At 38.5% G+C, this 14,062-nt stretch overlaps 1 protein-coding gene across 2 annotated transcripts in view; it reads left to right on the top strand.

The window, feature by feature from the left end:
• LOC144661318 (uncharacterized) overlaps window positions 1–14,062 on the top strand; it is a 67,269-nt gene that overhangs the window by 22,661 nt on the left and 30,546 nt on the right. For both annotated transcript variants that reach the window (XM_078522042.1, XM_078522043.1), the window contains 20 exons: window positions 2,420–2,464; window positions 3,224–3,277; window positions 4,200–4,244; window positions 4,987–5,184; window positions 6,059–6,112; window positions 6,889–6,933; window positions 8,044–8,097; window positions 8,622–8,675; window positions 8,756–8,809; window positions 8,915–8,968; window positions 9,375–9,428; window positions 9,955–9,999; window positions 10,487–10,540; window positions 10,939–10,983; window positions 11,628–11,681; window positions 12,070–12,123; window positions 12,514–12,567; window positions 12,936–12,989; window positions 13,327–13,380; window positions 13,856–13,900. In XM_078522042.1, the coding sequence (XP_078378168.1) occupies window positions 2,420–2,464; window positions 3,224–3,277; window positions 4,200–4,244; window positions 4,987–5,184; window positions 6,059–6,112; window positions 6,889–6,933; window positions 8,044–8,097; window positions 8,622–8,675; window positions 8,756–8,809; window positions 8,915–8,968; window positions 9,375–9,428; window positions 9,955–9,999; window positions 10,487–10,540; window positions 10,939–10,983; window positions 11,628–11,681; window positions 12,070–12,123; window positions 12,514–12,567; window positions 12,936–12,989; window positions 13,327–13,380; window positions 13,856–13,900 (1,170 nt within the window). The remainder of the gene's footprint in view (window positions 1–2,419; window positions 2,465–3,223; window positions 3,278–4,199; window positions 4,245–4,986; window positions 5,185–6,058; window positions 6,113–6,888; window positions 6,934–8,043; window positions 8,098–8,621; window positions 8,676–8,755; window positions 8,810–8,914; window positions 8,969–9,374; window positions 9,429–9,954; window positions 10,000–10,486; window positions 10,541–10,938; window positions 10,984–11,627; window positions 11,682–12,069; window positions 12,124–12,513; window positions 12,568–12,935; window positions 12,990–13,326; window positions 13,381–13,855; window positions 13,901–14,062) is intronic.

The raw sequence follows: 14,062 nt of genomic DNA, 5'->3' as shown, positions 1-14,062 counted from the left end.
TATTTGATCCAATCCCACACACATCGATCATCAGAAAATTCTTCCCGTCCTTCCGAAATCCACATTGGGATCATTTCAGTAACACTGTTGACATATTCTTCATCATCTAACAAAGAGCAGTTCATCTTCCAGTAATTTGGTCCTCTACACTCGTTATATGGTTCTCCGCAAAATTCTAGATAGATCGCGTCGTGATCGGTTCTTATAGCAGGAATTATATCCGTCAGTTGTACAGAATCATTTAAGTTATTCGAGATTAGCCAATAATCCAGGCGACAAAAAATTCGAGGAGATTTTTTACTCCATGTGAAACTTTTAACGTCAGGGTTTTTAATTCTCCAAATATCTACTAAATCAAGTTGACTTTGCAAGCAGACGATGCGAGATGTGACAGATTTTCGTTGAATAAGAGTACCACCTTTCTTGTCAATAGTAGGATTAAGTGGACAATTAAAATCGCCTCCGATTATGATGTTGTTTTCGGAATCCAGATCCTCGTTTTGCAGCGTAATAACTAATTTGTTTAAGAAAGTTACAATTTCTTTATCTTTATTCGGTGCATATATGTTTACTAGAACATATATCTTATCTTTGATTTCAGTTTTCAAAATGATGTAACGTCCCAAAGGATCTAGAATTTTTTTATGTATGGTGCAGTCAACACCCTTCTTAATTAGAATTGCAACGCCGCGAGAATTAGAGCTGCCATGGCAAGTTATAAGTTCCGCGCCCCATTCATTTCTCCACTGATTTTCCGCTGCTATCGTGGAGTGAGTTTCTTGCAAAAATGAAATGTTTGCGCGTTTCCGGCACCAATTAAAAATGGCCCTCCTTTTTTTAAAATTGCTTATTCCCTTTACATTAAGCGATAATAGTTTTAGCGCCTCGGTCATCTTTTGAGATCACAATTGTCGCAAATGAGACTGCAGAAGGAAGATTGAAACAAAGGAAAAAGTGATAATGAAGTATTTGAAATGACAACTGTAAATGCAAATCCAAAGTCGAAAATAAACAAATATAACTTAGTTAACAGAAATAAATACGGTTCAAAGCCAGTTACTTCGCGAATGCAAGGTGATCTAAAGACTAAATAAAACGGTTTCCACTGAACAGAATTGAGTACAATTATTAATACATAATACCATACGAGAAATATAAGTTGAACTACATAAAGTAAAAACACAAATACATCAATTGTCCATCCGACGTGCATTTGAGAGCTACAGCTCTCCATCTGCTTGGGTATTACTACTCATAATTGCACCATAATATGGAAGATTTTCTGTTTCCTTTCCTCTGTAAACTTGACCATTTATTATCAGTTTGTCGACCTTAAAGAAGGCTTGTTGTTTGTCTCGCTTAGCTTTCTTCAGAACCGGGTATAGTTTTGAATGGATATCATCTATTTCTTTAGGATAATCATGTGCAAGTCCAATTCCGGTGTCTTTCAAGTTTTTGACTGAAGACCAAACAAATTGTTTGTCCTGGTAGAAACTGAATTTTGCAATAACAGGTCGTGGCTTATTAGGATTGTTTTGGTTGCGTCGAGTTGGCAAACGATGGACCCGCTCAAACCGAATATCATCAACATCCTCTTTTGGGATATTCATTTTTTCCTCAAACAAAGATTTAACTAACTCCTCAGTATCACTGGGCGTCTCACCTCTAATCTCCGGCAAGTTGAATATCTTTATATTCTCTCTGCGGGTGTAAGCCTCCAGCTTAATGTTCCTGCATCTTAGCTGTTGGATGTCCGCTTTCAGCTTTCTGAGTTCATTATTGTTGTCGGCTGCTATGGAACACGTGTTGACCATGCTAACTTTGAGTTCGGCTAACTCTTCTTGATTGGAAGCGACCGAAATTTTCAAATTCTCATTCTCCTCTTCCACCTGTGTTAAGCGTGTTTTCAGGGCTTCTAATTCAGGCAACACGGCTAAAAGTTGGTCAATTTTGGCCTCCATTCTTTGCATGTTTGCCGAGGCTTCACAGCAATGGACGCACTCCGCGAGGGTTTCTTCGTCAGTTTGAGAGCCATTTTCGCGTTGTCTTTTGCGCACTGGCCTTCTTTTGTTTGAATCATCCTTTCCTTGGTCTTCGTTCATCATAAATACAGACGGAGAACTGAAAACCTTTCCAAAATCACATATTTTTTTCGAAAATACAGGTTGCTCCTGTCTGTACATGAGGCGAGGTGTGCACCTTAAATATGCCGGGAAAAAGTTAAGAGTCTCAACAGTTTAATTTGTCTACAACAAAAATATGTAGCTCTTCGCCTAAATTTGTAAATGGGTGGGACAATTATTGGTTTGCTAGTTTCCATGAGAGTTGTACTAAGCTTCATTGTACTAAGCTTCATTGGCACCAATGAAGCTTACTTGGCTTTAGATGTTGTTTGCTGACTTGAATGTTTCCATTTCAGGGATATTCTGGTGATCCTGGCAGAGATGGTTCAGATGGTACTGCAGTAAGTAAATATTGGCTATAGAAATTCTTAAGTTATGGAGGTGATGAATTTCTACCAAAAAAACTCTGTTTGCTAAGTGTAATGGCACCCGTGTGCCTTGTTTTCATTTCGTAGAATTTTATGTATTTCCCTATTTTACCACATTTATGTCACGATGATTTTCCGCTAACTACCACATGACTTAAGCTTAAATATCGGGAGCACATGTAAAATCCCATAAGGCTCACAGAAATTCTACGGGAACCACCAGTTATTGCTGTACAACTCAGAACTTACTAGAGCATTCGCCCCAACAAGTCCTACCATACAGGATCGCTGTAACAGTGGGCACAATAAACCTGAGCCTTGCGGAACCTGTGAGTCTTTAGTTTCTTGGATCTCTCCACTACCAGAGCTGACGCTGCTACACTTAGAGCATGTGAGAACAAAGTTAGACCTATCAATGACTGGTTCAACTTGGTGTTCCCCAAGAGGTAATCCTCTTTAGAAGGTGTAACCTTTCAGGAATTGTCTCTTTATGGAGGTGTTCCCTCACTAGACAATTGTCCATGACTTGATCCCCACAACAACTAAAACAACAACAACAACCATTTTATTTTGCCGGAAAAAAAGGAATAGACATATTTATAGCATAAATTAAATTAACTAGTGCTTAAATAGGCAAGAAAACTACTCAGAGTTTAGAGATGTCTCTTAAAGGAGGTGTCCCAGCTTTTCTGGAAAAAAATCTTATTTACTTGATTATTTTACAACCAATAGGGCCCACAAGGACCAAGAGGACGAACTGGTGAACCTGGGGAGGCTGGGGCTATTGTAAGTCATTTATTGAAAGTTTATGAAGTTTCCTTCTACCTTTTAGAAAAACGTAGTTTGTAGATGTTGGGTATTTTTGAATGGGAATGCACATCAGTTGATGGTTATTGTTTACTTTAATTGGAGTGATTTTCAAGCTTTTGAATGCTTTTGCAAAGCATTGTTACATCCAGAAGTGAAGTGGGAACTTCAAAGGAATTGAAATTATTCAGAAGAAATTAACAACCTTATCAGCAAATGTCTTGTTTGCTATGCCAGGGCAGAAAATTGAAGAAGACTTCCATTTGTGAAGGATATCTGCAAGTCTGCACCTCCACTGCTACTACAAGTTTAACCCTTTCACTGCTAAATTTCTCAAAAACACGTTTTTGTACCGTTAAACTGAATTTTTGGTGCTTTTTTGCGAAATCGTTTCCATTTTTTTCTTGCTCCTTTTCTTTTCGTTTTTCTTGACTTTTTTATTTCCACCCCTTTCTACTCTTTCTGTCCTTCCTTTAGACCAAAAATGTTTTGATCAAAACATTGGTAAACCCTGAAAAGAGGACCTCGATCTATTACAGGTGTTTTGGCTTGTTAAAGCACCGATTTTGCACCCAAACCTGATTGACTTTTTCTCGATTAGCTGTCAGGATGCAACCGATACGCAAAATAAATAGTTCTGTGAAAAGGTCAAACCTAGCTCTATCAGTTGCTTGTCATCAAAATCTGCTGACGTTCAAATTGGTGACGTCACAAGTGGTTCATTGACTGCTCCTCCAAATGTCGACAAAAGTCGACTTTAGCACTGAAAGTGCCGGTTAATGTAACTGGGCCAGAGCTGAATATCAGAGTATAACCGAATACAAGCACCAGTAAAAATAGTTGCAATGATCACCTGTAGTTGGTTGTGGCTAATTTGTATTTTTGTGCATGTGTTTTATAGGGCTCACCAGGACCTACTGGCTCAGTAGGAGCAGAGGGACCCGCAGTAAGTTGATTGACCAAGCTAACAGTCGTCATGTTCACGCTATCATTTAACAAGTTTAAGTTATATTTTACAACCTTGTTTAATGCTTTTTTAAGCTTAACAGTTACTTATATACAGTGGTACCATTTTAATTTGTAAGTGGCATGCAAAATTTAACGATCAGTGCAGTGGTTATTGTGTTAAGCACTCAGCAAGCTTAAGTTGAGCTGGCTGTCTTCTTTGTGATACAACGCAATCCATAATCCCCAAACCTAGTATTTTCAGTGCAAATCCTTCAAGGATTGTTTTGTATCCTCAAACATCTTTGTGCAGAGCTATTATAACATATTTTTGAGGAATGTCTTTTCAAAATTGCTACAACGATCTACGAGATCTTTGTGGATCCTCAAGAATCAAGAATTTTGCCAAGGTTCTCAAAACTCTTGCCAAAGATCATAAAGGATTTTAAAGGATCTTCGGGAATTTTTGAGACTTATCTTCTAGGATATCAACTGAAGGTTCCTTGAATGACACTTGAGTTCAAAGCAATGAAACTCAAGGGTCTTTGCTGAGATCTTTAATTGCCACGATTTTTGCAAGATCCTCATCATCTTTTCAGATTTTCCGAAGATCCTTTTAGATTTCTTCAAAGATTTCAATAATTTCATTATAGAAGCACGTACTTTGAAGATCCTTTATGATCCTGCAAGGTTTTAGCAAGGGAAAATGCCAGTATGGTCTCTTTGATTAACTTGATCCACAGGGCTTACCAGGTGAAACCGGAAATGCAGGAAGTACTGGACTTCCAGGTGCTAAGGGAGACCAAGGTGCCCAAGGAAATGCAGGTCCACGGGGAAGGCCTGGTCCCCCAGGGCCAGAGGGACCAACAGGGGAAAAGGGAGATGCTGGAGCAGCAGGCCAGCGTGGAGTTAATGGAAGAGCAGGCTACAAGGGTGATACGGTAATTACTGCCAGTAATTTTATGGTCATTGAATTAAAAATAGCAGAGATGAGGGTCCAGCCTCAAGAACTGATTTTGTTAGGTGGTAAATTTTTGGCCTAGTCATCATGACTAGCTGAGGTGAGCATTACTGCAAGAGATGGGTATTCCCGCCATCACTCTTATAATTTGTCCTAAAATTCAGCAACCTATATATTTGCATGTTATGTCAAAGTGTTTTTTGGGAATTGCAATTTCATCACAATGGTTTGAACTGCACAGTGCCCCTTTGATGGACAGACAGATTAGACAGATGGTCCAGACTGCATACAGACAGACACAGACAGACAGATGAACAAATAGACACACAAACAGACACACAGATGGACAGACAGACAGGCAGTCAGTCAGATAGACAGACAGACAGATAGACACCAAATGGACTATATAGGTTATTATTGGAAAGTTACCTGATGAATACTTTGATAAAAACTTTGTCGAAGTGTTTTATGGAAAGAGGACATCAGGATAGTTTGAATCACCCAGAGCAACTTTGGACAGATTAAGCAAACAGATGGACTGGACTGCATACAGACAGACAGCTGACAGACAGCGAGACAGACAAACAGACAAACAGACAGACAGACAGACAGTCAGACAGTCAAACAGACAGACAGACAGCTGACAGACAGCTGAGACACACAGAGAGACACAAACCAACAGACAAACAGATGGACAGAGAGACAGCTGACAGACAGAGACAGTTAAACTGAGACAGACAGACAGACAAACCGACAGACAGATAGACAGACATCCACCTGAGATAGACAGACAGACAACAGACTGCCTGTTTATGTTATAAGCGAAAAGTGATATGATGAATACTTTTTTGCAGGGAACTGCAGGGGCTATGGGCCCACCCGGTGATCCTGGCAAGGAAGGATCTTCAGTACGTATTTTATATTAAATTTGATTTTCGATTTACTTTACAGTGACTTGCACTGATTTGGCACTCAACTTGTATTAAATTTTTGACACCTTAAAAAGTGCCATGCCAACTTGATCATTGTAATTCCTTGACTTTAATTGGACTAGACTGTCCACAGCCTCTCAATTTTTCAACAAATGAAAAGCAAACGAGCGCCACCGGTTGCTTCTTCCGTTTTGCGTTGGCGTCTAGTTCTCTCGCCGCTCTCACCGCGCTCTCATGGATCGAAAAAACACGAAAAAATAGAGGGCTGTGGACAGTCTAAAATTAGACAATTGGATTGGACAATTAATTCAAATGAAGTGTTGTGGCATGCATTAGTTGATAAAAAATGGAACCACTGTGGTGTGGACCACTGTACTTTATACACAAACCTTTGTAACACACAATCAATTATATTCAACAAGAGAAAATTATCTATTATAGTCACAGGTGCAAGCTACTTGAAAAAATTATGTGGTTTCCCAACAAAACTAAAACCTCTGTCACCTTTCTTGAGCTGTGGGTGACTAGTGGGAATAAGGTCCATGAAGTTTACTTCATTATATCCAAGCTTTCATGTCTCTGTTTGTTTCTTTGAATAAAATAAAAACAGTCTTGGCTGTTTTAGGCTGTCCTGCCAGTTCACTTTTTAAAACAGTCACCTCAATGTTGTGAAAAGTAAAGAAGACTAACAATCTAGATTATTTAACAATGTTGAAAGTACCTAGCTACACTAACTTGCTTATTCCTTGTAGGGAAATCCTGGCTTACCTGGAACACCTGGAAGGCGGGGAGATAGGGTAACTGACTGTGTGGTGTACTTTTTAGATCCATGTTTATAACAGTGTTATCTACTATTCACCATTCTGGAATGAGAATGGCCAGAATGTGTATGCACATTTCCGCAGAACATTCGGCTAATCCATAACAGTCTCCATACCTTCTTCCTCCTGTTTATTAAGTAGAAAAATTGCTGCGACAATGGCTGCAATGGCAGCCTCTTTGACGGCCGTCACATTTGTTTTGCAATGTTTACTGGGAGATTTTCCATAGTTTTAGTACAAAAGAGATTCGAACAATTGTAATGGATTGCTTGTTACTTCATCATCGTCATCAAGTCTCTTCATGCCAGTAGGTGCATAAGGCCGTCAGGCTTTCTGTCCAACACTCCCTGTTCCGTACCACCGCTTTGGCTACCTCCCAGCTTGCCCACCCTGCTTGTAACTTGGCCTGTGAATTTTACCACAACCAGAGAGGTCGGAGGAGGATCTTTATAGAGCCATGTCAGAGACTGGCCTCCCCTTTTATGAAGCACGTTTTTTGCTGATCCTACCCCCACTCCCTCTTTTAAACCTCCCAGATATGCATGCATAAGTTAATGTGCCCCACCTTTTCCCTGCATAAAAATGACACTCCCCCTATCTCCACCAACCCTCCCCACCCACACTGAATAATGACCAGTCTCTCAGGTCCAATCTTAGACATGGACTCTTGAGCCGGGCAAAAATTAAGATTGCATAAAGAGACACTTGACTCAGGGTGACTACTCAGCTGGCTAAAATTCGTGCTGAGAAGTGAAATGGATCAAACCAGTTATGTCCAAAGAGAACTACAAAGTGATAGTTTGACCCGGAAAATTCTCTTCGTCTTGTGCTCTTGGGCAGGAAACATTTCCAGTTAAGCTAATAATTCAGAATTATTGGATAACCTGACAAATGTGCTGTTCGTAAAATACAATAGCCTATCATCTTATGCAGGAAGACAAATGAGGAGGAGTAACATTTACAACCGCTAGCTACTTTTTGTTATCAAAACTGGGGACAAGTGCTGTAATTGATAACATTCTAAGCTTGTCTGATTTGAACGCATTTTACTTGTATTGTATATGGATTCTCTTTTTGTGTTGACAGGGAGCACCAGGACGTCCAGGAGGGCGAGGAGCAATAGGAGAGAAGGGATCAGCAGTAAGTTTAATAGTTATTTTGATCAACGGTACAAAACTCATCCAATTGACACACCTTTACCACTCGTAGAACACCAAGATGGACAATGCATTTTGTGTAATATGATTGCAACCAGAACCATATCAAGGCTTGCTGACCTTACTTGCAAAATACATTCCCAGCTTTGTTCAAAAATTCCTGGGAATGCCTAAGAATTCTTGGGAATTCCCAAGAATTCCTGAGAATTTTTTGGAATTCCTAGGAATTCGGAAATTCCAAGAGGTGACAATTAGGTATGCTCGTTGTCATTTTACAACTGAATACCAATTTTTGCTGACACAGTTGTTTACATCTTACATTTAGTAAAAGTTCATGTTTGTACACATGTTAGAACAAACCTGTAAAATTTGGTATATGTAAATTATTATCTGCTATTTTTACACCCGCTTCCTTAAGTGTGTGGAACTATGTGTTTTTTCTCTCAAAACATTTTAGTTATAAGCATTCTTTTTTGCTTCTAAAAAAAATTGTTTTTTTTTTTTCAGGGAAATGCTGGACCTATTGGAGTCCTAGGCCCTCGAGGATTAAGTGGAAAGAGGGTATGATATATTTGGAGCATCAGGAAATGTTTTCATTTACATTGCTTGTGAACTAAAATTCGACATATTATTCATCATAGGGCAAACAAGGAAAGCCAGGCAAACGTGGAAAAATCGGTGAACCAGGACCAACGGTAATCTGTCGCATGGTTCAATATTTGTCATTTTAGTGTTGTCAAGCAAAAGTTAATTAACATTGTGCGTGATAATTTCATTTTATATCATGATTTACTTCAAAGGGTGCCCAAGGAGATCACGGTTACAGGGGAGCAGAAGGAAGGCCTGGAGCAAGGGTGAGAAACTTACAAAGTGTCTCAGCATTCAGACTTAAGTAGCTGTCCATCTGTTTTTGTCCTTTGTGCCATTTCATGTGTCCTTTGTGCCATTTCATGTAGCTGACATTCAGCATTTCAACTACTCAGACTTTAAAGAAGGACTGACACTTTTGCCATTAGGTGTCACATCTACTAAACATTTTTGTGTGAAAGCTTTAGTAGCTGGCCGTGTGGCTTTCTTCTTCGCACCATCTCGCGGTAGTGACATTTGGTGTTTCGACGCGTTAGATTCAGTTTATGGGCCCAGTAAAACAAAATCCATTTGGAGATCGTCACCTTGTCAGGTTGCAACATTAAACTTGTGGAACACTCTAATATTGTCTTTTTGTTATTCAAGTGATACATTTATATATGTATATTACAGGGAGATCAAGGAAAACCGGGAACTGATGGATTATCTGGTTCAAAAGGAGAACAGGTGAGCATTCTGACACTTTGACAGGGTTTCTCCTGATATAAAATCATTGATGGAAATTTGATTTCATTCTTCGCTTTATTTAGACATTTTAATTGAAGAATCAGTATACAAAACGGGACTGCTTGACATACTTTACCAATTCTTGTTGTTGTTGGTTTACTTATTCTAAGAGAACTAAGTCCCCCATCTCGTTTTGAAGAGTATTTTTTTGTTGCTTGACATCTCACCAGCTGCAATAGCTTTTATCTGAACTATTGACAGAAGTGAATTAAGTCATAAGTCATGAAACTGACAAGCAAATGACGTTTATACAAAGATAAGCAGTTCTTGAAATGTCTTGGGTCAAACATTTGGAATGGAAGCAAAATGTTGGCCAACAAAATATTTAAATTTGGACTTGTACGTAAATGTTTATTTAATTTTGTGAAACAAATATTTTTTGTAGCAGCCTCATTGTTGGACGTCATTGGGAAAAGGGGTATTTGCTTTATTATAAAAGTAAGTTTCAATGCGTTTCATTTGACAGGGACGCCAAGGCGACATTGGTGAAACCGGAAAGCCTGGTCCAAGGGTATGTTGGAATGTAAAATGTTCTTGTCACCCTTTGTTGAGGTGTTTAGACTTTTCCTCCAATAAAACTTTCTTGTAGTTTGTTTGTGGTTTGACACTGGCTATTTTTTTTGATGTTACTTTCAAGATGTTACACTTTAAACACTTTACTTTACACAAAGTTCGTGTTTACTTTATTTCAGTTTTTTATGATATTGAAACTTGGCAGTGTATCAAACGATTTTGTCAGAAGTAAATATACTTTAATATACAATCCTTAATTATCAGTTGTAATGAATTCCTCTCATTTACTCCAACTACATGGCCGTTTCGTGTAAGGAGGTTTATGTACATGTTTCTTTGAATGTTGCACATTAAAAACGGCAACTTTACTTTCTTTGTAATGTGCAATGTAGATAACTAATGGTTTGAATTAATGTATTTGGTTCATTATTTTTCTTAATAAGTCTATTATTAGTACAAGGCCAAATAGTTTCTTTTCACCGCAGGGAGCCCAAGGTGCATCAGGTAAACCGGGAAGGGCTGGTAGCCCTGGAGTGCAGGTAGGACAATAATCATCTTATACTTTTTAATGAGTTTTGATGAACAAATATACTTTTTTAATTCTCCAGTTTTGGACACACATTAGAAATGTTACGGAGAAACATTTTGACAGTCAGTCATTAGAATTGACATGTCAGCCTTTGTGGGTTGCAAAAAAAACACGGAGAAACAATTGTTTGTAGCAAATTTTGCTGGCTATGTCAGTTATTCAACTTTCGATCAAAATTAATGACTGTCAATAATTTGAGGTTGAGTTTATACATTACAAACTTGTCAAAAACTAAAAATTTTCTCTTGGTTGTAGTATTTGTGGTTGTTGTTAAAGAGGTCTGCTCAATTTGTGCACGTATAGAGCATGAATTGTAAACCAGTCGTAACCTGCTTTTCCTGTTTTTAGGGTCAGCCTGGTGATGATGGTCGCCCGGGCTCTGCTGGAATTGCTGTAAGTATTTTACTGGGGATAGTTGACACTACAGCTGCCCCCGCTGTTAGTTAATTCTTTTTTCAGCGCATCCATTACTACAGTCATTTCTTTCGCTCAATATTTTGGCTTTTTTATTTGCTCAATTGGTTGAAAAGTCTGTTTGGGACATTTTTGCAATAATACAGAGATTATGAAAACACTCGCTGGGGGCTTGCGTTTTCTAAAATTAATTATTCTCGTGTTGTGCTGACAGAATATACACTTGGTTTCTGGACTTCTCTTCTTCAAGATGGGACAAGGATGTGTGATTTAAAACAAATTTTCAGAATGAACTGTTGAAGCCAAGTGAATAAACAAAACAAAGTAATTATGTGTAATCTTGCGACAAATTCTGAAAGATTAATGATCACGTAAATTTAATTACAAGAACGCGACCGCAACATCTCAACATCATTTTGCCGTGTTTTGCTGTAATGAGTGATCACAGTGAAGATAAACTTAGGCATTGCTGTAAGTATTGCATAAGCGTTGAAACGGTTGACCCTGATAATGACTTTGAAGTTCAAAACGTTTGGTTTTTGATCCATCATTTAAAATTTGTACATAAATCCATTATGCTTTTTGTTTTCATATAATGTTGAATATGTCCAATTTCATGACAGGGAGGACAAGGCCAACAGGGTCCTATGGGATTCAGTGGTGCAAAAGGAGCTACGGTAAATAGTTATAAGAGCTGTAGCTGTGTGTACGATGTTCCCAGAAAAAAAAATTTAAGTCCATTATTCACTTTAAGTCCTATTTTCACTCAGGAAGAACGATTTTGTGTATTTGTTTGTTCGCCTGAGAAAATATTTAGATTTTGCCAAAAAATTGATTTAAGTGTCGCATAGCAACTCAGTCATGTTGTACTTAGTACATCGTAGGACAAAAAATTATTTCTTCTGTTTCATTTATGAACTCGGCTGCCTGGTTTTGTTTTGTAAAACGCTACTAGTACTAGCAATACAGAATTTTTTTACCCAAAGCAAATAATGTATAAAACAGGAGGACGTTTTTTGTCACGTAATTGATGAAGAAATGTTTTTAATTTTGTTTTGTTAACAGGGTGCTGCAGGGCGAGACGGCGCGCCGGGAGAACGGGGAGGCAGAGGAGACAAGGTGCTGTGAAGTTATATAAAAAAAGAAATATTCAGGATAAATTTAAGGATAAATTCTTTATGTGTACATTGTCTAGAAGTGCAGTACAAGCAATGGTAAATGCTCAGAAAAATTAAATCAGAAAAAAATCACGCTACTTCTTAGAACGTAAATGGATTGTTTCGGACATGCATGTTTAATCAATTCGGATATGATAAATGCCCCCTGAACACGAGATCACAAGTTTGTGTTATCCCAATCGAAACGTTTATTGCAGGTTTTACCAAGATAATTTTATAACAGGATAATTTCATTTACTACTTTTCCAATAAAAAGATGCGTTATGTGTCAAGAGCCCTTGCAATCAATTGTGCAGAAAAGTTTTTTTTATGTTATTATTTTTTTTACCAGGGTAATCGTGGTGCAAGAGGCCAGCAGGGTAAGCAAGGCTCCCCTGGCAGAGAGGTATGTGTGTGTTGTCAAAAGTTATCCACAGTCTGCTTTTGTAACTTCGCAAAGTTGAATTTTCTTTTAAATTCCATTGAATTTCCGTGATCTTCACGGTGTTGCAGGCTGGTGCAGTCTTCTAGCAGCTTTATGGGCTATATTAACTCAAGCAATTATATTCCTTGAACACTGTCATGTGCAAACTTTTTCCTCGGCTGCTTCTTTGTGACATTAGCTGCGATGGACTAGTATCCCATTCAGGGAGGAGTAGAAATATTCCTAGTCGCTAAATGCTACAGAAGCCGGGATAAGGTCCGTTGATGGGCTACTTGGTGCGACACAGACTTTACTATATACTATGTAATACTATTCTGGAAATATGACAGGGTCGTCGAGGTGAAAGGGGAGAGACTGGACGCCCAGGAGCCATAGGTCTTCAGGTAAAATATAACCACAGAAATTGTATGATGTAACGGTGCATTTGAAAATGATAACAACTTGCAGAGACAGCCATGAAAGAAAGCACCCAGTAAGAAAATGTTACATTTTTCATACAAACAAACACAAGGGCGTCATGTGCATTTTATGAACCTTCTGCTATGAACATTACACACCTTTGGTTATGTTATGTTTGCAGTTGTCAGAAATAGTTGTGTAAGATGTACATGTATCTCGACTTTCGTTATGCCAATCTTTGATACCTTGACAAAAGTGTACTCATGTATCTGTCCTGTCAAGCATTGTAATCTGCACCTGTCCTGGTTTATTTTACTGTAGGGTGCCTCAGGGAAAGTAGGAGCTCCAGGTTTGCCTGGAAGTGCTGGAAATCCGGTGAGTTACTCAAAATGGAACCTGCTGTGCACGGTTAATAGAACAATTTGCGATTGAGTGACGTAAAACCAAAGCAAATGTAACCATCTGGCCAATCACAAAGGACACAGAAATCCAGTAAACCAATCACAACTCGAAGCAAATACATGTAGCTGCCACAACACGCAGGCAAAATGGGGTGAGCGAGTCGGGATTGATTTTGGTTTTACTTTGATTGGTTGAGAAAGTGGTGCAAACTTTTTATCCAATTACGAGGCATACCACTGTAATGGAAAACCAATGAAAATGTACATTACAAGTGAAGTTGCTCTAGTGTGATAACTGTACGTTATTGTAATCATATTTTTGATTAGAAAACTTATACAAAATGAGCAACTTTTTTGGTTGTATATTCCGTCACTTTCATCTTACAGTGCTCTCTTTTGCAACGCGTCTTATTTAGTATTTCGTTAACAAAGTTTGTCCGCTTTACCAGGGTTTACGAGGAGAAAGAGGGAAAGATGGAAGACCAGGCGAAATGGTGAGATTTCCTTTGATATATAAGTAGTTTCTTTGGTTTGCTTTTGCTAAATCGCAGTGACATGCTGTAGCTAGGTTCCAGTTGAACTTTTTTACCGATATAACGACTGTATGACTCTCTAAATACGTTTATTAGCATAATTTTCCATCAGTCATCAAAATC

The sequence above is a fragment of the Oculina patagonica genome, chromosome 7 (assembly GCF_052425735.1).
Source record: "Oculina patagonica isolate OP01 chromosome 7, crgOcupat, whole genome shotgun sequence".
NCBI lineage: Eukaryota > Metazoa > Cnidaria > Anthozoa > Scleractinia > Oculinidae > Oculina > Oculina patagonica.
The sequence above is the reverse complement of the archived record's forward strand: the minus strand, read 5'-3'. Positions and strand labels throughout refer to the sequence as shown.